Source organism: Convolutriloba macropyga, chromosome 13 (assembly GCF_964194025.1).
Source record: "Convolutriloba macropyga chromosome 13, txConMacr16.3, whole genome shotgun sequence".
NCBI classification, from domain to species: domain Eukaryota; kingdom Metazoa; phylum Xenacoelomorpha; order Acoela; family Convolutidae; genus Convolutriloba; species Convolutriloba macropyga.
The window spans coordinates 30,276,262-30,303,170 of record NC_134480.1 but is presented as its reverse complement, the minus strand read 5'-3'; the positions used below and the strand labels follow the sequence as shown (position 1 = coordinate 30,303,170).

Genomic DNA, 26,909 nt, shown 5'->3' with positions numbered 1-26,909 from the left:
TGGTTTTATATTATGTGGTAGCCCATTATAATCTTTATTAAAGCTCACAATCTCTTTAAAAGCCTCATTATAATTATTGGTTCCATAATCAATATTCATTCTATCCTCAGGATAAAACTCACTACCAATCTTACAATAACATTCAGTAACATTCATTACATCAAATGTACTTGCATCATGAGTTTGTTCATTAACATTATTATTTTCAAAACCAACTATTATATATTGCTGTCTTTCCATACCACCTAGATCAAACAAGAAGTTAGTAGCATTGGGTACATTCTTATAAAATGTCTTTCTTTCATAATAACTAAAGTCTACATTATTCTTTTTATTTCATCCTTTCTGCACAATAATTCTATTATCATTACTAGGATCAATACTAGGCACACACCATGATATGTCTCTAATTTCTATATTACCATCATTAGCAACTGCACCAGGATTAGCATTAACTCTATATAGAGCTCTATCATTATTATTGCTTTTTAATATTAGTTTAAATCCTAAACCATATAATCTTTTCTAAATCATTTATGAAACCAAATAGATCACTCATCTTAATCATCATATACATATGTCCTCGTTGTGCAGCAATATGGTCACCTTTAAGTTGACTATCTCTATTACCCTGATTTCTAACAAAACCACTCTTATATTCATCACCAGTACTAGTTAATAACTTATACATCAATAGATAAGGATGGCAATGATCTATATATTCAATAGTCCTACCACCACTAGTTTCAAGCTTAGGTGAACTAAACAATGCCATCATACCATAATTAACTAATCTGATATTAGCATCATTAGCAAATACACCACCAGCATCATCTGATACAACAAACTCTATCTCTAGATATGAATCACGCAAATTTAAGTGATTCTCTTCTCTTATTGAGTATGATATCAATATTGGTATTAACCGTATTCATTGTTGCTAGATTATTAGGTTTATATTTTATAATCTTACTGTTATGTATATCATTATTATAACCATAAGTTGTATCCAAATGAAAATCCATTTTATTAGATAAAAAATGACAGACAACTTGATCACCAGAGGTGCAACTTCGTTGATTTTTTATGAACTACAAAATATACACGAAGCTTTAACTAAAACTAAAGAAGAGTATACACTTAACTTTAGAATGATAAAACCAACAGAAAAGTTTAACTTTAGTGAACCTATACTTAATACAACAAAATTAGGTTTAATTAGATTATCTGTTTATAATTCAGTGTTTAATGTGAATAGGAGAAACAATTAATTCTTATATGCTAGTACTGTTATAGAAGATGATGAAGCTTTACCTCGGGCTCTTAGCGCTGACCCTAACCTAAACCCTATCTCTACCTCAAGCCCAAACATTACATCTATACTTAATCATAATTATAAAGGAATCCCATTGCTATATTCAACTATTACACCAGGAGCATATGAGTTAACTGACATAGCAGAATTAATAAAAGAAGAAACTGATGGTAATGTTATAATAGAACCTGATAAGAATACGATGAAATGTTTAATGGAAATAAAACAAGGAGCACTCAGCTTTGATATAGAAAACTCACTAGCCTCATTACTAGGATTTAGAAAAATAATTTATAAAAAAGGTAGATATAAATCTCAGAAAATTATTGATATTATGGGTTTTAGTACTATTAACATTCATTGTAATGTGATATCTGGAGCTAAAGATAACGGTAAAGATACAGATGTATTATATACTTTTAATCTAACAGAACCAACAGGTTACTTGATAAATATTATACCAACTAATATCTTGTATCAAAATGTAACTAAAGATAGAATAGAATATATGGAATTTCATATTAAAGATGAGCATGGAAGACTTATAGACTTTAATGGTGATGTATTAAGTTTTACTTTACATCTAACATAGTTAGCAGACCGAAGGTCTGTTTGATTTAGACTTATACTTGTACTTAGACTTAGACTTACACTTAAACTAAATTACAAAACTCTCCGATCCCAATTAATTCTTAGTTTACCATTAATATTTTTATTTTTAGTTATATCAATGACAATATAATTATAAGGCTCTTTCCATACCTCATTACATATATTAGCAAAGTCATTATAACTAAGTTCAACTTTATTAAAGAAATCTTGATATATCGATGCTAGGACTTTGTTCAAATAAAATAAATAGATTACAGTTCTCTCTAACACTCTGCCTATCCAGAGAGAACAGGTTTTGATAAGGATATATCACATTACAATCATTATGTCTACCTCTACAAAAGTATTCATTAATAACTGGTTCTTTGGCTCTAACATCATCAAATATCATTAGTTTCTTTAAGTCTTTGGGTAGTTTATCAGGAGATGGTAAATCTTTTATATCTTTAATAAATTCAACATCTGCTTTTGGGTCTATTCTTTCTATACCATGGTACTGATCACCAGTAGGTCCAATGATGTATAGCTTATCAAAGTATATACTAGCTAGAATTAGTTTTAATAAGAATGTCTTACCACATTCACTAGGACCAGATATTATACATCTAAAGTTATCTGGGAATGCGGCTTCAGTAATTATATCATCATCATTTAACCATAAATATAGATCATCATTTATGTTTACAGAGATTTTGTTACTAAGACATTCTTTGTTGTTAGGTTTAGCCCTTTGATGTTTTTCACCAAATAGATATATAAAATTATCTTTATCATTATCATTAACACTATCATTATCATTAACATTATCATCAACATTATCATTATCTTTATCATTATCATTAACATCAACATTATCAATATCTTTATCATTAACATTATCTTTAACACTATTAATATCTTTATCATTATCATTATCCTCAACATTATCATTATCTTTATCATTAACATTATCTTTAACACTATCAATATCTTTATCATTATCATTAACATTATCATTAAAATTAACATTATCATTAACATTATCATTAACATTAACATTATCATTAACATTACAACTTAAACAAAAACACTCATTATATATTCCTGGATATTTACATTGATTAACTGGAATATTCAAAGCACTTTTAATTCTAAATCCTCTATCAATAAGATAGATCATATATAAACAATAAGCCCCACAATAAGATTCATCATATTGTTGTATTCTCTCATTAGAGCCTAGATCAACATATTCTTCTAAAAATAAAGGTGGAGTTTCTACACCAAAACTATCAAAGTAATATGTTGGACCACCTTCTCTTCTTATAACTAAAACCCAATGTGTACCTTCAGTTGGATGTAGATTTACAATAATGTTGAAGTTAGGATCCCTGATACTATCTGGAGTTTGATCTCTCATTACAATCTCAATTGGTGTTAGACTTATATCTTTACCTATATCTTTTATTCTGATATCACTCATAGCATTATTATCAATATTAAATTTATTATTGAATTCCTCAAAAGTTAGGATAAGCATTTTTATAAAATAAATTTATTAAATCTAAGTCTAATTATAAGTCTAAATCTAAATCAAATCTATTTTTATTATATAAAAATGGAAACAGGTAGTGCAGTTTTTATTTTTATTATTATAATTGGAATTTGTTATATAATATATGATTCAAGACCAAGTAAATATACAAAACTAGAAGAAAGCTTTGGTGGATTTATAGGAGTCTAGTTAGATTTGAATATGAAAAGTCACCACTACATACTATTGTTTATGGTGGAACTGGAACGGGTAAAGCATATTTTATTAGACAATACTTAAAGTTATACTTAGACCATGATCAAGTTCAAGATCAAGTTCAAGATCAAGTTCAACATCAAGTTCAAGATCAAGTTCAAGACCAAAGCTCCATAGTTATAGTTTTAGTTAGTTATAGTTATAGTTATAGTTAAAAATATAGTTTTAGTGTGTAAAGATGACAGAGACTGGATAGATCCTGAGTCTAATAAATTTTATACTGGGTTTAATAAATGTGATATAAATATGATCATTAAAAATAATATGCATAAATTTCAAAATTGTGTAATAGTACTTGATGATATGGGTGATAGGTTAAATAAGGATATAGGTTATTATTTTACTGAAGGTAGACATTATAATATTCAAATGATTGTAATGTGTCATAAACCAGCTCAAGTAATTAATACAGCAAGAAGGAGTTGTGATACTATTTATTTAACAACTTATAATGGACCTGACCTATTTAAAAACTTTAATGAGATATATAATTGTGAACATGACTTCAATGAAATAATTAGTGAATCAAATATTAACTATTATAATTGTACAGATGGAGTGTCAGATGAACTTCGTTATGGTATAAATAAATATAATAAAAAGGAAAATACTTTTATTATTATTAGTAATAGAACAATGATATATGATTCAAGAGTTGGTTTCCTTGATTTAAAAGCTCTTAGTTTAAAAGATGATTTAGAAAGAGAAGATATAAATAAACTTATAGCATATATATGAAACCACTCATGATAAATGCAACAGATAGAAATGTTATTAATCATGATAATTAATAGTTTTATTTTAATAAACTTCTTACTTTAAATATTAAAATTCAGAATGTTGTTCTAACTAAAGAAATGATTTAGGGAAAGGGTACGAAAATTTTATCAAATATTGGTGGAATTATAGGCACAGTTTATTTATATTTAATTGTTTTTATCCTGATTCAATATCAAGAAATGCTGGAACTGTAGCAATGGGAGCAAGTACAATGTTGAGTAGAGTAAATACCTTAGTTAATGTTGGATATGGAGAAGAGTTGGAAGGTGAAACACGGACAAAGTCCGATTCCTCGATCTGCGAAGTAGGTTCCATGATCCAAGAGGAATATATAGATCAGGGAAGCAGTTATACTGATAGTGAAACATGGTCGAAGACCTATCAGGGAAGCAGTTATACTGATCAGTGTAACTGTGACTTCGTCAATGAAGAGATGGGAATTTTGAATAGAAAGGGAGGAAGGTTTTTAAACAAACTATATATAAATAATGAAGAATTTAGAGAAGAGATTATAAATTTTGTTAAAGATAAAAAAGAATTAGACCTTGATTTGATCTTAGATAAGAGATGTAAAACTAATACACTCAATACTTTAGGAAATAAATATTTAGCAGAGTGTATCACATCTAAAGATAATACTAAAGATTTAATTGAAATCATGGCTAAATATTATCTGCGAAGCAGTTTCACTGATCCACAAAATTTGTACACCGATTCTACAGCATAGCTAATATTATCTGCGAATTTGCAAAACAACTCCGTTGAGCAGTTTGGTAAACCGCGAACAAAGTTCGTTGGAGAACCACGAGCAAAGCTCGTTCACTGATAATTTTATCTATTAAAAATGCTTTTACAATGTTTAGAGTATAACTATAAATGTGGAAACTTTGCTGTTTTAAAATATCATTATGAATCATTTCATAAAGATAAAACTGATAAATGTATGTGTGGTAATATAATATTAAGTGGTATTTGTGATAATGATTTTTCCCCATGGGATTGTTCTTTAAAGAATGAATCTAGTTCTAATTCTAGTTCTAATTCTAATTCTATTTCCAATTCTAATTCTAGTTCTAACCCTAGTTCTAGTTCTAACCCTAATTCTAACTCTAGTTCTAACCCTAGTTCTAGTTCTGGTTCTGGTTCTAACCCCAGTTCTAGCTCTAGTTCTGGTTCTGGTTCTATATATGACTATAACTCTAACTCTAAGTTTGAATTAATAAAAATTTATTTTGCATTAATAAATTTTTTTCCTAGTTTTTATTATCGAATATTCTTTTGTGCAATTCGTGACTTTTTGCCAATGAAACGTAATAAAATGAAAAGGGACAAGGTCCCCTGTTATAAAGTCTTCGTAACTTCTTAGTGTACTGTTCACCAAAGTTGATGAAGAAGCAGAACTAGCCCCTCGCCTGTCGCTTTTGCATCGTGTTTTGTTTTTATAATTTGTAATTTAGTTGCGCGGCTGTATTGTGGTACTCGTGCTTCTTTGGCATCGTAGCCTCAACGCTGATTTTTGTTTTTTTTTCACGTGAACATTTTTCACGGCGCAGTTCTTTATTCTGCTTGTAACTATACTGCTCTCTCCTTGTGTGCGTGACGTCATTTGTTACACTCACTATCAATGAGTTTGTACCCGAAATGCGCAATTAATTGCTCTCAAACTTTTTCAGTGCGATTTTTTGTTTGATAGATTTTTCCAGGAAGAATTCCAAAAAGTCGCAGAGCAGCTCTCTTAGAGCTCAACTAGTATTTGCCTAATTCATTGAAGCTGCCTAGAAAATGTAAAATTCGTGTGCACAGGCAGCTTTGGCTGAAAATCCGGCAAAATTTTCATCATCTCAATTCTGTTAAATTGCTCTCGAACAAAGTTTGAAGCAATTATGGTGAACGTGTTGGCCTTTTTACGACTCGAAGAGGCGTATTGGTATTAAACATGTATTTCTATGAAGCAAGTTTGTCCACGACTTGAATTTTGACTTAATTGGTTCCGAACATTTGCCTCCTAGCTCAATGCGAGACTCTAGAACCTAAAGTACTGCTGGTCCCGCTTGTTTGAAAGCAGTGCATTTGACCTATTGTAGGTCAAGGTGAAAAGGGGTAATTTTTGTGAGACTGGCCCCTCTCTGTAGATACGTTAGCTATACTATCAACCCCCTCCCTACATGCCCCTGTCGGTTGAGACCAATTAGCGAGACCGAAGTCAGTTGTGTTTAGCATATTGGAGCGTGGAGCTGTGGTTCCGTCTGCCAGCTGAGTTACCCCAGCATCAGGAGGACCCTTTTGCTTTCTTCCATGGAGGGGGAGGCTACGGGGCATGGAGGCAGAAGCAATGTCTATACTTCAATAACCAAGTCCACATCATGGCAGAGGCACAGCACAACAAACTCATAAGCTATTCACACGCACAGGTACGCGGCGTTCAGAAGTAATGGTTAAGTGACTCTGCTTGAAGTCACTGAGAACTTCTGGCGTTTATCGAGAACCGCGAAGCGGTCCGAGATATTAAGTCAGAATTTCGAAGTGACTTCTGCAGAGTCACTTAACCATGCTTAAAACACGAAACGCGCACGTTTTAAAATGGCGAAAGTCGACGGAAGTCAACTTCTGGTCAAGTAGCAACTTCTGGCATTTTAACTTCTGGCCTTGCAGACTTTCGGCATTTTAAAATGTGCACGTGAGTGTTTTAATATGTTGTCAATGACTTCCCGTCTCCGTGGTGCCAGCTGTTTAGATTGGATATTTAATTGCTATCAAATGAAGTTTAGCAATTGTATAAGTCCTCTTGGTATTTCATTTATATGCAATTTTGCGTAATAACAACTTTTCGACTGATAGTTCTTTTTCGGGTCTTTACCATTATAGCCCCCCCCCATGAAAATATAGCCCCCCCCCCATTATGGTATATTTACCATGATTGGGGGGGGGGGGGGGCTATAGGTTATCTGACCACTAAGCTGGGGGCTATAATGGGAAAGACCCCTTTTTTCTTCTGAGCATTTGACTTTCCGTCCTAGAAGCGGGATAAATAGGTAAAGCCCGGAGGCATGAAGTTTTTTTGAGCCCTAGTTCTCACTAGTCTCCAAATAAGCAATTACCTGAAACTGTTTAGGAGACTGTTTTGAAGGGCGGTTGCTAATATTAACCCTAGTTTTAACCCCTCCCCCATTTCACCCCCCCCCCCCCCAAACCCCACTTAACTTGAATTTTTTAATTGCTGTCCAACGAAATTTTGAAACAATTATTGTAAACGTGCGTGTCTGTCTTTTATGCAAAATTTTTGGTTGACGCGCTTTTGTTCTTGAATATTTTTTGACTTCGTGAGTGACTTTTTCACACTTATGTTCTTCATTTTTGGGTGATCTAAGTTGCTCTTGTGCTGAAATAAGGTAAGTTGGTTGAACCGATTGTGAGCGAAAGGAAAGAAAGGAAAGCCTTTGTAGCTCAGAGGTTAAGATATCCGGCTGCAAACGTGGAGGTCAGGGTTCGAACAGAGCAGTGGGGAAATATTTTAACTCGTAAAACATTTGTATCGTTTTAGGTATTTTGGACGAAAAAATAACTGCTCTACTCAGTCTATTGTATATAATTATTTTTTATAGAAATTTGTGAAGAATTGTTGGGGTAATTTTTTATCAGTTTTTGGTTAATCATTTTGTATCCTCGGCTCGTTGCTTCCAATTGAATGATATAATAAATTGAATAGTCTTATTAGTTGTTAACTAAATTGTAAGTTCAATTTTACCGCAGTGAACAATGAAGTACTGGGGAGTGAGTTTTCTTCAACCGAATTTCAAAGTAAGACAATGGTTTTAATTGTTCTCAAACGAAGTTGGTAACAATTAAATTGGTCCTTGGGCTTTTTCGCTTGAGTTTTTCGTCTGAACCATTTGACTTTTGTCCTCAAAAACAGGCAGCGCTCGGAAGTATTTAAATGGACAAACAGTTCTCTTAGAGCCTGATGTCTCACTAGTCTCTATGTATGCTATTGATCGAATCTGCTTTGAGGAGACAATTTGAGGGTATGAAAATGGAAAATCTGCTCTCAAAAGCGCACCTGGCTACTGCGTAATCCCAGAAAATAGGCCTAAAGAGAGAGGCAATGGTGGAGGGGTAGCTGCTATCATTAAGGTTACAATTCTGTTTCAGTAAATCAAACTTAAAACTTCTCACGAACACCTAGAATTCCAGGCCACAGAGCTCACCGCCGGTGGCAATAACATCAAACTAGTGCACACCCACATACCAGCCTCGTCTAGCTCTGATGCAGGATAAAACAACTCAATAAGTAAACTGCTTCAGATGACTGTTTTATTTTTGGTGATTTGAATTCTCATATCTCCCAATGGCACTCGAAGCTGCCGGAAGACAAGAGGGAACAATTTTGCAAGTGAAATAGACCTCTTTAATCATGTAGTACTCAACGAACAGGCCAGCACAAGAGCAACTGATTCTTGTAAAAGCTCCCGGACATCTGTCTCGCCAGCTCAAGCATAGCAATGAAGATCGACTGGCGGATGGAGTACGCGTTAGGCTCAGACTGTTTACCAATAGTTCTGTTCATCGCCTGTGACCTCATATCACACACAACACAAATTTACAACACATATTTTTCATCAACTTCCTCAAGTCTAACTGGTCAGGGTTTAAGGGAACTAAACGTATCCAACAATAAGCTCCAAACCCCAAGAAAAACGAAAAATAGAAAAGCAATACATTAAGAACAAAGAGAAAGCTGGAAATGGAGGAGAGCAGGGAGTGTAACACAATGAAAAAAGGTTTTTATGATGAGACACAAAGAACAGTAAGGCGCTGTGTCTAGATCGAATAGTGCCAATCCACCTACACCATCTAGGCCTCATAGCACTCAGATACGTCAATGACAGCATAAAGCTTTCTGTGATTTGGGCAAAAATCCTTAACATCTGGAAGGTTGGCCAAGTTTTACCCCCTATAGAAGCCGGGAAAACCCATGACGAATCGAAAAGCTTCAGGCCGATTGCTTTCCTCTTGCCTGTTGCAAAACTAAAAGAAAAACTCTTACTAAATGACTTTACCATTAAAAGAACATCAGCACGGCTTTTTACCTGAGCACTCAACAAAAGCTCTCAATATTGTCTCCAACGATATCCAAAAAGGCCTTAATCAAAGCAACCTTGAAAACGTACTCTACTAGTGGCCTCAGATACCACCGCCGCCTTGGATACGGTTGATCACAACCTGCTACTAAAAGACTTGCTTGAGGCACCGCTATCAGATAGCACAAAAATATGGGTCGCTTCGTACTTGCACGGCAGGTCTTCTTACGTAGTATAAAAAATCAAAGCCGACAAAAGTCAAATAGGTTGTCCACCGAAGTGGCTTATTTTCTCCAATGCTCCTCAACAAATACATGAGAAAGCTGCCGCTACCCCCGAAAATTTAAAAATCACGTACGCTAATGACATGACTTTAAACTCTAACAGGTTGAAAATTTACATGACATATTAACTTCATAACTAAATATTTTACACTTCTGGTTACACTCAAGAAAGTTAATTTATCAGCTGAAAAATCAAGTGCCGCTGTGCACTGGAGCAAGCGGGGCTACACCTCACTATAAACAATGCACCAATATCAGAAGTCCAAAGACAACATACTTGGTGTCTTCGTTATTATGCTCAATTTTGGATATTATGTAAGAAGCAACCAGGAGAAACTACAACTGTGCAATAACACACTGAATAAAATTGGTGTTAGTGACTGGTGCTGCACAAAAGGGACACTCTCAGTAACTTACAAACATCATTTGGAGCGTCCTGAACTACGGTGCTCCCATTTGGGCGTCTACAGTCAGCAATGCAAACTAGAACCACCTGCAAACACAAAAAAATCTTGCTGGTCGCACAATTAATGGTTGTTTCAAATTGTCTGACATTAACGACTGACAGAATGATGGTGAAATGCTGCCACCTAAATCTCTCACATAAATTCTACCGCAGCAATTTTTGGCCTGCAGTTATCAGATACACATGTTTTATCAAAGACAGCAAGCAACTTGGCATCAGTCTACCAAAAATGGTAGGAGGAGAAACGCTGCCACGAATTGCGCGTATCCGATTGGCACATCTTTGAACTGGATACTGTCCACTCCTGAACTCCCGAATAGGATTTGTACCAATGTTGATGACCGCTGTCCCAAATGTGAAATAGGACCGCATGACGTAAATCATATTTTCAACTGCAGAAGAACACCGCGGACCAAATGATTGACGTATGAGAAAGACCAGTAGCGGTAGCTTACTGACTGGAGTTAATTCCTTTAGTCCAACACGGCCACGTTGCACAGAAGTGTCCGCCTTCCTTGACCATCCCCCGATGTTGACGTTGCCCCTCTTGGTCTCGTTAACACAAGGACCGCATGTCAGCCACCATGGCGTTGATGCAGAAAGGTCCCCGCGCCACAAGCATGGTAGGATTGGCACTTTAACACTTTTTATAGCTGCGAAGCTGTAAGCTGAGCGAAGCTATATTGCGGTGATTTTGGTTTTTTTTTGTTTCGTCGTCTGACGCTCTTTTTTCGTTTTACATTTGTTCACACAGCAAAGCTGAAAAAGTCAAATTTTCTGAATGACTTCTTCCTCTCACTAACGGCATTTGCGCGCGTGACGTCATTTCTCACTCGCTTTAGCAAAAGTTTTTTGCGTGATTAGATTTTGATCATACGTGACTTACCTCACTCAATAAAATGACTGCACTTTAAAACTTAAGTTTAATTTGAATTTGTTTAAGGTCAAAGGAACTCATATGTGCAGTAAAGGTCCCTAATAAGAGGCTTCTGCGGAATGAATTTTTTCAAGCTTTATTGATTTATCGCTGAATGTTTTTTGGCTAGTTTTTTGAGCGGCGTCGATTTTTGTTTTCAATTTAGACCTGTATCTGTTTCTATCTCTATTATATGGCACGCAGGTCTATTCTTTCGCAGCTATTCCGGCAATCTGCCGGCTATGTTATTATACTTTTATTATAATACAATTGACACAATGAAAACATTTAAAAATGGCAATAAGCCTTGATATCCCGACAAAGTTTCCTGCAAATTGCATCTGTGTGACAGCAACAACAAGCTAGTTGTTTGACTATTCGCGGGACGTTAGTGGGTTATGTTTACCTTTTCAGTTTAAGAGATGACCCAAGCTAAGTTTTGCTGAAAGACGTTTTCGAAGACATCAGCTATTTTAAACACTTCAAAAAAGTAGACCGTAATTTATTTTGACGCTTGTGTACAAATCTGCTGCATCCAAGTTCTTGGCTAAGGTACTTAATAGAGAGTAATCGACTAAATATGTTTGCGCTCGTTTTGGAACGAATACCTTTGTAACATGGTTTCCTCGCCTTTTCAAGTCGTGAATGAGTTAATTTTTTGTTCTTTAGATAATCTTACATTGCATAACTCGGTGGCATACATGCTGTCAGTTGTTTTCGGTGATTCAACCGTATAGTACATTTAATTGTGTTTTTCATTTGCGGTCTTTTTATTGAGTACAAAAATTTGTAGATTTCTAGTTGCTCTCAGTATGTAAAATATCTATGTTCGTGGCTGCAGCTAGCCACAAGTGCATAAGGCCGGACAAAATTTGATTTTTCGTTGTTTTTTTTGGGTTTTACTATTCATTTTTTTTATTGTTGCTGAAGTTTTGTCGTTTATTTTGTCGTTGTCGTTCATATTGATTTACTGTCAATCGCTTCTCAAACAAAATCTTGTCTGCTGTAACTGCGTTCATTGACCTCCAAATACAAACGCAATTATTTACTTGATCTGATTGTTTAATCCAATTTTCGTGACGAGTACGTCAAAATTTGATACATGACAGATTTTGACGGAAATTTGTGGAATGGTTTTAAGGCCCAATTAATGAATTTATTGAAAGACATGAATGATGTAATGTAACTGTAGAAAATTTGGGACTTTGTTCAGCTTTTAACAAAGCTGTAGCAAATTGGAATAAAAGAAATACGTCTCCATTACGTCTAAATTTCGCTTTGTCTAAAGCAGTTTTGAATCTGTTAATCAACACTTGTGTGCATTAGGCGAACAAATGCAAACTGATACTTTGAAATTTGATTGACGCGCTTGATTAATCAAATGTCTTTCTAAACTGTATAGATGGAATATGGCTCTCTACTTTTGCTATTTCTAAACCTCTATATTTAATATTATCTTTATGGTTTCCCTCACCTTTTATTAGGTCTCTAAAAACATAAACAATTTGAGAAATCATTTGAGTGACTGATTCAAATTTTCTTTCGAATTCTGTCACGTGTTATGTTCTGCTCTGTTTGTGCGTAATTCAAATTGTTTTAATCTGAATTTGTAAGTTCGTCTATCTCAATAGTCAGATAGAGGTCATTTTCTGGCAATCGAAGTAACTACTTGCTGCTATTGTTTTTTTTTTAAATCTCACCAAATAGATTTTCAGATTAAATTGCGAGAGAGCTTTTGTTTTTTATCCAAGCTTAAAGATCAAGTGCACGCGACAGTTGTTTCTATAATAAAATTTATTATGAGCGTTAAAATGGGTGTGGTAGCTGGGGTGTAATCCAAACCTCTAAAAAGATTCATTGGCAGCAGGAGGTAATTCATCCCCGGAAGCTTCAATTAACTCTAAACAGAGATAATTCTCTGGCAGAACTAGCTCCTGGGTTGTACCACTTATTGTATACAAATCGTATAAAAATAACAACATGCCCAAAATAATTGATATAAGCTTTGGTTGAGAGAGAATATTGCTGTTTGAGACCTGGACACATATTGTATATCAATCTCGCGGGTTTGCCCCAAGTCTTATAAGGCCATAAAATCCCTTTTCTATTTGAAAATGCGAATTTGGTTTTATATTCAGTCTGAAGAAGCTGTTTAGAACAGATTGTTGCCTTCGCATTTCGAATTTTTGTATCTTTTCCGTCCATCAATTATCATTTTAAAAATAGAGCACGTACTTTCGAGGAGAGCAAATAATAAGCACCCACTAAGCTGAGGGATGGGCACAAATGGAAAAGGTCGGAATTTTCAACAATTCAAATTTCTGTCTTTATCAAATTTTAGTATTCAAGTTGGTGTTGTGCGGCGTAACCACTATTTCTTACGGGAATCAGAGTAGAAGCTTTAATTTACTGAGGCGACAAGAAAAAGCCGTGAATTGAAAGGAGTAGTTTCGCAGATTGATACATTCTTAAGCAAAGACCGTTAAGAAGTGTTTCGAAATCTGTTGAGATATCGCTTTTAATTGCTCTCAAACGAAGTGTTGACCAACGAACTATATCCTCGCATATCTTTTTTTGTAGCTGCAAAGCTGTCATCTGAGCTCAGCTACATTGCGTTTTTTGTTGCAACTCAAAAGAATTTGAATTGTATTGGGACGTTGTCTTTTTTTAAAAGAACTGTTCTCAAGTTTTTATGATTTTAATTGCTCTCGAAGTTTGAGGCAATTATTGTAAACGTGTGCGTCTTTTTGTGTGTGACTCGAAGAGGACAAGTTTTTTTGCTGAAGCAAGTTTTTCATTTTTTTCATAGTTCATTCTAGGACTAGCTATTTATTTAGTTAATAAAAATTTAATTTTAATTCAGGACTTAACGCGCAGTAATTTCTTTACTTCCTCAAACAAAAACTCTGTTCGCCCACCGTCTACTCCTAACTACACCCACATCGCCTATCCCTAACTAACCCTCCATCTTAAAAAATCAATCTACCACCCACCACCTTCTTAACCCCCCTGGCTACCTATCTACCCCCAACCTCTACCTTACCACCCTCCACCATAACAAAGCGGCCTCAACCCAATTGCGCCCTACACCTACCTAATCCTCCACCCCCACCTCCTACATACCCTTTTTTGACTTCTAACCCACCTACCTATCCCCCCATCAACTAACCACATTCGTAACTAAAAATGGTTGTTTCTAACAATATATTTTGTTTTTAAATTCCTCTCAAACGAAGTTTAGCAATTATATTATTCCTGTTGGTCATGCAATTTATCGCTTGACCGTTTTTGTCTGACCCATTTGACTTTTCGTCCACAAAAACGGGATAAATAGGTAGCCCCCAGCATTAAGTTTTCTTAGAGCCTTTCAGCTCACCAGTCTCCCAGTATGCGATTCACAGAAACTGTTTTGGAGACTCATACTTATTGTTGTGAAGGGTGTTTCTAAGAGGTTCATCAACATCGCCGGCCCCTCGTCCAACACCACTCCTCTCCTCCGCCCCGACACACATCCGACCCGCTCTCACTTCACCCCAAATCCCCACGCCTGCACATCGTTCAGGCCGTAAGGGGACCGCGCAGCCAAAAAACCTTCCCACCGTTGCCCCCCTCGCCACTGTTGTCCCCATCACCCCTCCCCCGTATAACCCCGCCCCCATGCTGCGTCAACCTCACGCCCCTTCAATTAAGCTAAACCTGCCTCAATAAATCGTGGCTATCTACTGATGAAGACAACTGCTCGCTTTTCGTGAGAGCAGTCCGCCCGACGTTAGTTGATTATGTTTATATTTCTTGAAAGAGATACGGTTAGTTAATTGTTTTATTGCATGAATCTTCGAGCCATTTCCTGTATTCTAACGGCTATATTTTTTATGAAAATTTTTTGCTTAACTGGTTTTGCGCTTTGGTTCTTGAACGTAGACAGCTTCGTAGTTAAGATGTCAGACTGCAATCCTCGAGGTCACGGTTTTGAACCCCTATGAGGTCGGTTTTCTGCATCCATAAAAATTCTAAGCTGTACCCCTAAATTAAATTGCGTCCACTTGTCTTTCGAGAGCAATTCCTTCGACGTATGTTAGAAATAAATTGACAGAAATGATATTGGTCGTACCGAAAAGTCAGTTGTAGCGAAAAAGTAAGTAGTATTGCGGCGTTACATTTTTACGCTCTAATTTTTAAATGTGTGAGGAAACGGTGATTGAACAAAATTCCGCTTTCTGTCTTGTGGTTTTTGTTTCATATACGGCAATTTGACTTCCATGCTTACTGTTTTTTTTTCAGTTTCTCCGATCAAATTTTTAAAAAAATTTCCCCCAGCCATTTATAGTCGACTTTAAAAATTCTTTTAAATTCAGGTCAGGACTTGTATGCTATGTTTTATAAATGACATCCTCCTCTCACTGAAGGCATTTGCGCGCGTGATCTCTCTCTCTCTCTCTCTCTCTCTCTCTCTCTTTCTCTCTCTCTCTCTCTCGGAAAAGCTTTTTGGTCATTTGCGTTATTAAATTTAATCATACTTGATTTTTCTCACTCAACAGAATGACCGTAAAATTTCATTTTATTTTGAATTAATTTAAGTTAAACGAAGCTCACACTTGTAATAAATCTTCCTACTGAAAAAGCTACTGCGGAGTGAATTTAAAAAGCCACATTAATTTATCCGTGAGTTTTTTTTTTCACATAATTTTTAGCCGCCGTCTGTACCGTATTCAACTCCTTAACTGCTATTAACGGAGTTATTAACAGCCGCTGTCAACCTCTCAAAGGCTATTATTAATATGCTCTCCTTTTTTGCGCTGTTTTCAAAAAATCTCATCATATATTTTTTTATCGACTTCAAGTTTGAGTAGTGATTTTAGTAACGCTAGAAAAATATAGGGAGCCAAAGTGTGATTTGTATTAAGTGCATTTCAAAAGAGTTTTTAATTGCTCTCAAACAAAGTTTGCAGCATTTATATTAGTTCTGCAATCTTTTTGCGCAAGTCTTTGCTCGGCCGATTTCTATGAGGAAGTTTTCATCCTCAAAGCGGAATTAAGTCCCCCCACACGCCATTTTATTGTCACTATTGTCCACAATTTAACCATTTTTCTCCCACGCGAGAATGTTTGACAAAATGTGGTTACTCGTGTTCGCAAACGCTGACTCTGCTGAAATTGTAGGATTGGCGACGTAATGTAAATTATCAACAGCGCTCAATTAATTGCAAACTTTGTTTGAGAGCTAACTTAACTGTAAGGTTTTTATTTGAAGACCAACAAAAGACATTTGTTGCTTTATATATTGATGCATTTAAATATAATAATAAATTTGTTGCAATTATTAACTATTTTTTAGTAATTAATAAATGTTGATAATATATTGGTAAGAATGGTGTTTTTGAATTTGGTCCCGTTTTTTGTTAGAATGAGTCTCGCGTCACATTAACTGAGTCGCACGATCTCAATGTAGTTGAAACTGTAGAAATGAAATGCAATGACTGGAAAAATATGCTGAGCTGACTGTGTGTTACTTTGGTTGCTTTAGACGAATAGGCTGCTTGCGTTTAATGTGTTGTATTTTTGTTGACCACAATTGTGTAAGTCACAAGGTTTTTTGACGGAATTGCGGCTTTTTTGTTTTGCATGGGCCTCACGTGAGTGGTTCTCGGGGATGCGGATTGCTCGTTTTAACACCTGAATTTCAAACAAAGTTTTCAAACTGTTCAAAATATTTTGCATTTGTTGAACCGTGCAGTTCCCAAAAAGCTCAAAACAATTGTGAAATTTTGATCACTTGTATTATTACATCTTCGGAGGATTGATTTCCCAAGCTTGAGAAAACACTTTGAAATAGCAACTCAAAGATCAGAGCTCAACAGTTTACATATTACTGAGTTTCTATCGTTGAATCAATCTTTGATGATAGTCTTGCTACTATCATAGTATCTACCGACGTTTGGATCTACTAAGTACCGTATATGTTTGCGTTCACCGTGAACTAATTTTTTCGTTTTGTTAGAGGATCTAAGCAGTCCGAACTACGCTGAAATAGGACCAATACTGAACTCGAACCAGCATCTCTTACTGGCAGGACTAGCACCAACTCGTCTTAAACTTCAAAACTGGTGAACCAGTATTACCGCTTTCTTTGTTCCTTCTTGTTCCTCGAAGCTTCATCTCTCTAGACAAGTAAAACTTCTTGTCAAGCATATATTCTGCACAATTTACGTTAGTTGGTTCTCTCCCACACTTCTAACACATTTCATTTGCCTTTATGGAAAGCACTCTTTTTGCATTGATTGTAGTTTGTACAACCTAATAAGAAGTGGGGATTATCTTTACAGTTACTATGTACAATGATAATACAAGAAGAATAGATGTAGATTTTTTTAAATCGATGAAATATAAATCCAAATTCTCATAATCATAACAAAAAGTTTGGTTAAACAATTACATTTTAAGAACCACTTTATAAAACTATGAATAATTTGGTCCTTAAAATACTAGTAGAACCTACTTCTAAAACCTTCTACTTTTAACGACAACTGACCTTCGTTCTTAAGATATTACACTTATAATGAATTTTCTCAATGCTGATGCTGATCTTTTTGGGAAAAATTAATGACTCCGTTTTGATCTCTGTTCAATGTTAAGATATTCTATTTCATGTAATTATCAGTTTTGTGAAAATTACTGTTGATTTTCGTTTGAATTTCCTTATCTGTTGAGTGGGACATAATACATGTGTCATCTGTGAATAGTAAAACTTCTTTGCTTTTCGTTTTTTTCCGAGAAATCGTTAATGTACAGTATGAAAGTCAGGGGCCCAAGGACTGTTCCTTGAGGAACTCTATAGTTAATTGTCACCCAATCTGAATATATGTTTCCATTTGTTACGCATTGTTTGCTATTACATAGAGAAGACTTTATCATAATTTTCGATACCATACCAAACCCGCACTTAGCTATTATTTTGATAAAATTTTGAGAAAGTTATTTGAAAGCTTTTGGAAAAATAGATGATTTTCAGTAATTTTACCCGCTTTGTGACATCTTTGTTCAGATAAAAATTTCAACTCTTCTTAATGAGGTGAAAATTTCACTTGAAAGAAACTTCATTGAAAAGCAGACATTTGACATCTTGTGTTGAGTTTGCTTTTGTCTCGGTTCGCTCCGCCTTTTGCTAAATTTCGTCTTTCATTTTGCAATGCGGTTGTGTGAGAAATGATGACTACGGGTTTTGTTACATTGCGCACTTAACATTGTCATTTCTCAAATGTTTATTGAGAATTTCCTTTTTTGGATTATTACCCCATTTTAAGTTTCCCCACCTCATTGAGTTTAAGTGCCTTAAATTCGTCTGCTGCTTTCATCTGCGGCACCCACATATAAATGTGATCAAGATATAATTGCGATTTTGGAAGTCGAGACAAGTAAATATTTATAGATGCCAACTTATGACTGAAATGAAGCATAAAGTTATCGTCATATATGGAGTTAACGAACCAGAAACCAGAGTTGAACCAGCCTCCAACTGCTATTGTATCATTTTTTGTGTATTGAAATGAGATTTTTTAATGGATTTAATAAAACTGGGGACTGTTAATCAGTGTATTTGTCCTCTTATGTTTTGAATAAAAAGCGAACTGGGGGTCACCTGGCAAGCAGTGTTTGGTAACTTGTCAAGTTGCGATCCATTGAGTTCAACCTCGGCCTGTAAATTCTTTATATAGCAAAGAATGGATTGTTTGAAATCAGGCATTTTGAACATATATGCTCCCCACCCCAACAAACCAAAAGCAAACATTGCAGACTAATTGGAAATAATAGTTCAACTTCGAAATAGTATAATAGTAGAAGATTCAATGACGGAAACTTTCGTGCAAAAATTATTCAAATCGCTTAGTTCAAAATCTTGGTAGACAAATTTTGTTGCTAAAAGTTTGAAAAACATTAAATTTTGATTAATTATCCTATACCCTGTACCTTTGGGGGCGTTGATAGTTGTTAATTGCTCTCAAACAAAGTTTGAAGAATTTTATTAGTCCTGCTGTCTTTTATGCGAATTTTTGCGTGAACGGTTTTTTGTCTGACCCATTTAACTTTTCGTCCTCAAAAACGGAGATGAACAGGTAGCATCCGGCCCGGAGGGCATTAAGTCCTCTTGGAGCCTGTCAGCTTACTAGACTCTAAGTATGCGATTCACCGAAATTTTTTTGGAGACATAAATTCATGATGTGCAAGGCGGTTTTCAGAGTTTGAAGCTTTCAGGCTATGTTTGTAGTTTCTGCATTAAATGTTGACTCGTTGGTTTAGTAACTTAACGCTTAAGACGCAGTTTGGTGGATAATAAAAATAATTGACCGTCATAAGGGTTAAAAGTGAAAAATGACAATGTTTCTTTTTTCCAATTAATTTTTAGTAGCCGTCGTCAAACTCTCAATTGCTGTCATTTAGGCGCTCTCCTTTTTACAATTCAGTTTGAATTGTATTGGTGCGCTGTGTTTTATACGACTCGAAGCCGGACGTAAACTCAAGTGTATGGGTCAAGCTGCTGATAAAAGGCAAATGTAGAGCTGAAGTGAGATTTTTTTGTTCGAGCGTCATTCTGAGAGAGATTACAGTATAGGTGTAAAAAATTTGCGCTATGCAAGCGATTTTGAAAATCCCGTAGGGCTTTATCCAAAGCGTTTTTTTAAAATGTTTTAGCTCCAACAAAAGGTGTTTGTCCCAATTTATGTAGCTAGTAATTGTACACTTGTGAACATTTTGGCCCTCAACCAAATGTTACACTTTTAGATGCAGTTTTGAGATGTTTTTGACATTTTGCCACGTTCGACGCTTCAACAATTTGCGTAACCCCCGTCAATATTTATTAGCATTCGTGGAATCTCTTGGTTGAAATAAGTTGTTCTCGTGGTTTTGTGTATCTTTATATCTCTTTCATATTAATTTTAGTTGTGAGTTGAGTATATTTATTGAAATTGATGACCATTTTTGTTTTTTTTTCTAGTTTTTCCTCTTTCTCTAATTTTAAACGCTTTGTAATGTTTTTTTCTTGATTACAATTTAAGCTTGGAGCTATTCTAGAGGTATTGCTACTTCTGAGGTCACTCCCCAAGGTTATACAGGGTGGTTTTCACTTAAATAAAAGAGTTTTTTCGTTTCTTGTTTACCTTTTTTAATTGCTGATTATTCTTTCTCTGACAGGCATCGGGTGGGTCACTGATTGAGTGAAAAATCTTTAAAGTGTTTCTTAGAATAGTTGTTGGGAAGAAGCATTTTGTACGTATTTTAAAGAACAAATTTGGTTTTCATGTTTTCTGTTTTTGGTTCCAAATAATTAGTATAATTAAGTGAGAGTTCTTTTTAGTGTTGGCTGGTGCTTTACTTCGAGTTGCTTCCGGAGTCTTCCGGCAATGTTTATTTTTAAGATCAGTTTACACTTTTTTACTTTAATTGTCAATGAGAGGTCAAATTGGAGTTTTGATTTTAATTATGTTCGAATAGTGAGAGCGAAAATCGAGTGGTTTTGAAGTGAAATGAGAAAATTGTCTTTAAAAAGTTTCATGGTTTTTAAACGTTAATTTTTTTACGGGCAGCTATTTGACTCCTGTTTTCGCTGTTTTTTTCTCTTCTCGAATACTCTTGGAATGTTATACGTGTGTTCTGGTAATGTATAAGTGCAGTTGTTTAATCCCCTCAGAGGGCAACTATTGATTTTAGGGCTGTGATGCTATTTGTTTTCTTCGTGAAATTTAAATTGTTTTTTTTAGATTTTACCTGTTTTTGTAGTTTTTATTTGCTCTCAAACGAAATTTGTAGCAATTATATTAGTCCTGTGGTCTTTTCTGGGATTTTTTGTCTAACCGTTTTGATTGTTTGTCTTCAAAAACGGGAGAAATTGGTAACGCTGGAGGACATTAAGTTCTCTTAGAGCCTTGTGCCGTACCAATGTCTCAGAATGAGATTCACCAAAACAGTTTTTAGAGAATTACATGGTGTGAAGGGCGGCTCACAATCTTAAAAGTTTGACTCCGCTCAAGTCGCTCTCCCCTTCTTCCAGCACCACTCACCCACCCTTCTTTCGCTTACCTTTCACGTTTTTCATTTTACACAGGCAGGTCACGATTTTCATTATTCTGATTAAATTAAATTACTGTCGCAACTGGACGGTGTATGGGATTCATTCAACAAATTTGACGGAATATTGTGATAAGGGGTCAAAAACAGCAAACTCAAAGGAAACTAGATGACTGAATCAGGCCTGGTCATTAAGTCAGTTCTTCGTCCTCTACTTTCCTTGCATTTGATACTTTTGGTGGCAGCGCACAAATAAAGAGAAGAGTCTTCTATTTGGAACAAAGCAGCAAAACTCAATTTCATAATGTGCTTGGAAACGTGTTTGTAACATTTGAGTTGAGTATATTTAATCTTGGAGCTATTCTAGAGGTATTGCTACTTCTGAGGTCACTCACCAAGGTTATACAGGGTGGTTTTCACTTAAATAAAAGAGTTTTGAGTGAACCTCTTTTGTTGCCAAACCGTCCATTTTTGTATAGAAACACAGAAGTATCCCATCAATGTTCTATAGACTGCTCGCGCGGAATTGTTTTTGGTGACGATTTTTGGCTTCGGGTTCAGTTTTGCTGCAAAATTTGGTTAATCGTTTTTGCCTTGCAATCATCAAATTTTTAAATGAAAGTAAGCCGTTATTCCACTTACTTTTTTGGTTTCAGTTAGAGATTTTTCGAAAACCTAAATTTTTATTAGCTACATTTCAATTTATATATTTCAAATTGACGATATATCGTAATTTCTGTTCGTGTGACTTGACCAAGAAAGTAATTTGATCCTTTTTGCCGTAGTTATCATCTCATTTCTTCTAAACGTGCGTGTCTTTTTTATGCAACATTTTGCTTGACCGTTTTCCCCGCGTTTGTTCAAATTCTTTGACTGTTGATATTTTCACTGTTCTCGTTGAGTGATGTTTTCACATTTGAGTTACATTTGAGTGAGTTACTAGTTCTGAAATAATGTTTGTTGCTAACATAAAAGCGATTGTCGGCTAACGAGAAGCGAAACCATTGTAGCTTAGTGTTTAAGATTTGGATCTGGGATACTGAAGGTCCGGTCTTCGAACCCCGGTAGGGGTTTTTTTGCACCTATGAGACATTTCTAAGCTACAACCCTAAAGTTAAATTGCCGGCGGTGGTCGTTCGAGAATAATTCATCCGACCTTAGTCTGTTTAGGTTAGTGTTTCTGAAAAATTTCTGCGTCATGCCGTTTCCATACAGCTTTGTTCTTACTTTTTAATAACTGCCGTCAGCCTCTCGGCAGCTATTATTAAGAGGGCGCTCTCCTTTCTACAATCCAAGAATTGAATTGTAATGGTGCTCTGTCTTTTTTGTAAGATGTTTTCAGATTTTTAATGACTTTGATCTTTCAAAACGGGACAAACAGGAAAGGCCCAGTGGGCATTAAGTTTCATTAGAAGCCCAAAGCTGGCTTTAATAGTCCTTCAAGTGCTTAGAATGGTGCAGCTGCTGGGAATGCCTTAATTCAAGGTTGAAAGATCATTTTTAGGACTTTTTGGGCCCAAAACCGTGCAATTTTTCCCTTCTTTGGCATTTTTCGAGTTTGTTTGATAGATTTTGAAATGACGTTTGTCAAAGTTGATACAGGTGTTCTGAGAGGTAAAAATTACTTTTTGCGACCATTTTATGAGCTCTATGTTTTGGTACCGCAAACAGTCACGCAAAATGATACTAAAATCTGTCTTTTTTTGAGTTTATCCAGCCTCAAAAGCTATTAAAGCCTTCTAGAGTTTACTAATAGAATGCTGCATAATTTTTATATTCAATGGAAATGTTTTAAATGTTTTATTATTCCGAATTTCAGCATTTTTTTAATTAATTTTGCAATTTTTCGAGTTTTTTATTTGAAAATTTTTGTCTTTAGCTCAGTTTTTCTTGTCTCAGTGGCCGGGTAACCAAGGTTGAATAATATCTTACGGCATAGTTAACAGGGGCAATAAAATGGTTTTAATTATTTGAATAAAAATTTTCGTAATTTTCAAAAAAAAATTTGGATGTTTTTTCAAATTTTCTGACAAAATTTTCATATTCCTAGTTTATTAATTGCTCTCAAACGAAGTTTGTAGCTATTGTGTTATCCCTGTTTATCTTTTTTATGAAAATTTGCTTCACCGATTTTTCGTCTGACCCATTTGACTTTTAGTCACCAAAAACGGGATAACCAGGTAGCGCCCAGTGGGCATTAAGCTCTCTTAGCCCTTCAGCTCACTTGACTACAAGTATGCGATTCAAGGAAGCTGTTTTGGAGACTTATACTTATGCTGTGAGGGTGTTCTTAGTGGTTAACCCCCCCACACACACATCAGCTTTCCTCTCAGTTCACAAAATCCCCACGCCAATCACCACACCCATCCCTCACATCGTTCAGGGCTTAAGGGCCCCGTGCAGCCAAAACCCCCTCCCACCGTTGCCCCCACTGTTGTTTATTATCTCTACGGGGCAATCAAGACGTTTTAGATCTTGAAAGGTGACTGCACCGTAACTGGACCGTTTCCAAAGACAAAAGATAAGTTTTAAACGTCTTAATATTCCAAAATTAAGGAACTTAAGTTTTGCGATTTTTTTCAAGTGTTTGTCATCTTGATTTTTTCTACCTTTTTTGGCCAAAGAAAATCTTTCACGGTTTGTGCGTTGGTTAATGCGTGTTTTAAAATTGATCAGATTTTGCCTTCAGTGTGAAAGCTTCAAGAATTTTAGCAATGATTACTTTTTTTTGTTTTTAGTTTCTCATCTTTTGAGATTGTTTTTTTTCCTTTTTTTGGCTTTGTTCAATTGATCTGCTGGTCCAGTAGAATAGTTCTCTTTTTCATTCCATTTTTTGGATTGATTCTCAGGACTTCTGCTATGATTTTTTACTTCGCTTTACCTTTTGATCACGTTTTTCGTTTTACATACGCCACGATTTTCACGATTGATTTCTGACTTACCGCACTCGCTGTTTCAATTGAATGGATATTAAATTCTCTCACGTATTTAATTGCGTAATGTAGTGAATGCGGCCAATGTCAATAGAGCAAAATCAAAACAACCGGGATAAACATATAAAGCCCGGTCATTAAGTCATAATGAATTAGATTATCAAAGTTCATTAAAGCAATTGCTAGATGACATTAGTATTGTGCCTAATGGCATTCATTTTTGAAGCTGAATTAAGTGTAATTGTAGAATCCAACCGAATGTGAAGAATTTACAATACACCAAATAAGAACACTTTGACACTTAGAAAAATTCTGTTAATTTCTCTTTCTTTATTTTCTTTTTCGGTTTCAACCCCATTGTGCGCCAAGTGGGTCAACGGCGGCTATTTTGCGGCAATTTGCCGGCTATGGTTTTTTTATAGATTTGTCATTTTCTTGTCGGCTCCGTTTTTGGATTGCTTTCTTATTTTTGATGCGTAGACTATTTGACTCCAATTGAGTTCTGTGTTTTTTCGATATTTCATTAGCTGCTATAGCAACAGCTACGCGGAGCTATTTTAAGCATCCTCTTCGTTGTTTAATTATATCGTCGCCAAGCCTTTCCCCTCCTGCGATGTCAACCTCACTTGAAATCAGCTTTCGATAAGCCATTCGTTCATTTTTTCGACGAGATAACAAATATGGTCAATTGGTGCCGACGAGATAATATTAAGGTAAACGAGATAACAATAAGATCATCAAAAAGGTCGACGAGATAACCAATAAGGTGTTTCGAGACAGAGTATTTTAAAAGCAATGGAAAATAAAATTGGTTTCTTTTTAAAATGTTTATGGTGTCTTCTCTCGTCACAGTTTGTTAATTTTCCGATTTTTTCATTTCGATTTCCATGTTATTTCTTATTGATGAGCGATATGGCTCCAATGGGAACCTAATTGCTTTCGACGATGTTTACGAATTCCTTGTATTCGTGATTTTTTTCGCCTGGCAGTTTTTGATTTTTTGGTTGTCTTTACGCCCTTGATTATCGAGTTTCTTGCTCTTGACAGCTCACTGTGACATAATCTATGAATATAACAGACATAATCTTGATATTTCACTATGAAAAGTAAACGAGTTCACTAAAAGTGGTTTCTTTCGCACTTGAAAATTTTCTAGAGGTCTATATAACCGCTATAATGGTCTCCTCCTGCTTGCCACCTGCTGAACCCGACTGAAGACAATCTCAATAGAATAAACCTCCTCACACTCAGTCGATCGGGAGTGGAGAAAATCCTAAATTAGTTGGTTTTGTTTAATAGCCGCCGTCATCTACTCAAATGGCTATTATTTGGCGCTTTCCTTTTATAAAGAATTTGAAACGTAATGGCGCGTTTTCGTTTTTAAAGAGTTAACACTTTTTAATTGCTCTCAAACGAAGTTTGTAGCAATTATATTAGTCCTGTCGGTCTTTTTTTATGCGATTTTTCGCTTGACCGATTTTTCGTCTGACGCTTTTGACTTTTTGTCCTCAAAAACGGGATAAACAGGTAGCGCCCAGCGGACATTAAGTGCTCTTAGAGCCTTTCAGCTCTGTTTCAGCTCAAACTGTTTTGGAGACTTATACTTATGGTTTGAAGGGCGGTTCTTAGAGGTTGAGACACCCCCCCCCCCCCCCCCCCTGTTGACCCCCCACTCCCACTATTGCCTCCACCCCCCCCCCCCACAGCGCTGTTGCCCCCCCCACCCAGTGTTGCCCCCCATCTGCCCTGCAACCCCCCCCCGTAGCTAGCTACTGACGAAGCCAACCGCTCGCCGGTCATTTGAGAGCAATTCGACTGACGTTAGTCGGTTATGTTTAAGACTGCAGCAAGTTTTGAATATTTCCAAATTTGAGACCTTTTGTCGAAATTTTCTTTTACTTTCTGAATGCTATAGTCAGTCTCTATCAGCTCAAGATTAGATTTTCTTCCTCCAGATTAACATTAGCCATTCCAACAAACGCGGTTTGACATTTGCTTGTCGGTGGGAGGTTCAAACCCCCCCCCCCCCCCCCCCCCCCCCCCGTAAACGAATTCAAATCGACCAAAATCCTGATTTATTTTTTTCAAAGTTAAAATTTGTTAAGTTTCAGCAGTCAGTGTAGCACCTAAAGTCTACAGACTGCTGAACCTTGAACAAATTTTGTATTTCGAAAGAAATCAGGATTTTGGTCTATTTGAATTCTACAGGGGGGAGGGGGTGTTCGAACCCCCCACAAGCATATGGCAAATTGCTATACTACTGCTGATCACGTGGCTTACTTCACTAAAAATGCATCTTGCTCTTTTTACTTTATTTTTATTTTACTAATGCCCCCGAGCCCAGTGATGCCTCCCAATCAACCCCCGGTGACCCCCCCACTCCCGTGGCTAGCTACTGACGAACAACCGGTTGCTGAAAACGCAAATTTTTACTAATTTGCAATTTTTTTCAAGCTTTTTGAAAATTTTTGACAATTTTTTTTGGTTTTAAAAGAAGGTTACTGCGTAGTTTCTAGTTGTAATGTAAAGGTTTCAACATTTTACCATCACGAATTTTTGCTTTTTTTTTTTACAAAACGTGCAATTATTTTCAAATTTTTTGACTTTCTTCCTTGTTCAGGTCTTTCCAGACCCAGGGGCCAGAAAACATCCTATGGGGTTTGATAATAAGTTA

The 26,909-nt window shown here is 35.8% G+C and overlaps 2 protein-coding genes across 2 annotated transcripts in view; one reads left to right on the top strand and one right to left on the bottom strand.

Annotated features, from left to right (window-relative positions):
- LOC142351580 (uncharacterized) overlaps positions 1-26,909 on the bottom strand; it is a 462,469-nt gene that overhangs the window by 266,747 nt on the left and 168,813 nt on the right. The window lies entirely within an intron of this gene.
- The window catches only part of LOC142351856 (uncharacterized), a 218,000-nt gene that overhangs the window by 60,115 nt on the left and 130,976 nt on the right, over positions 1-26,909 (top strand). Inside the window, exon 7 of the mRNA XM_075404088.1 lies at positions 6,714-6,907. Within this exon, the coding sequence (XP_075260203.1) occupies positions 6,714-6,907 (194 nt within the window). The remainder of the gene's footprint in view (positions 1-6,713; positions 6,908-26,909) is intronic.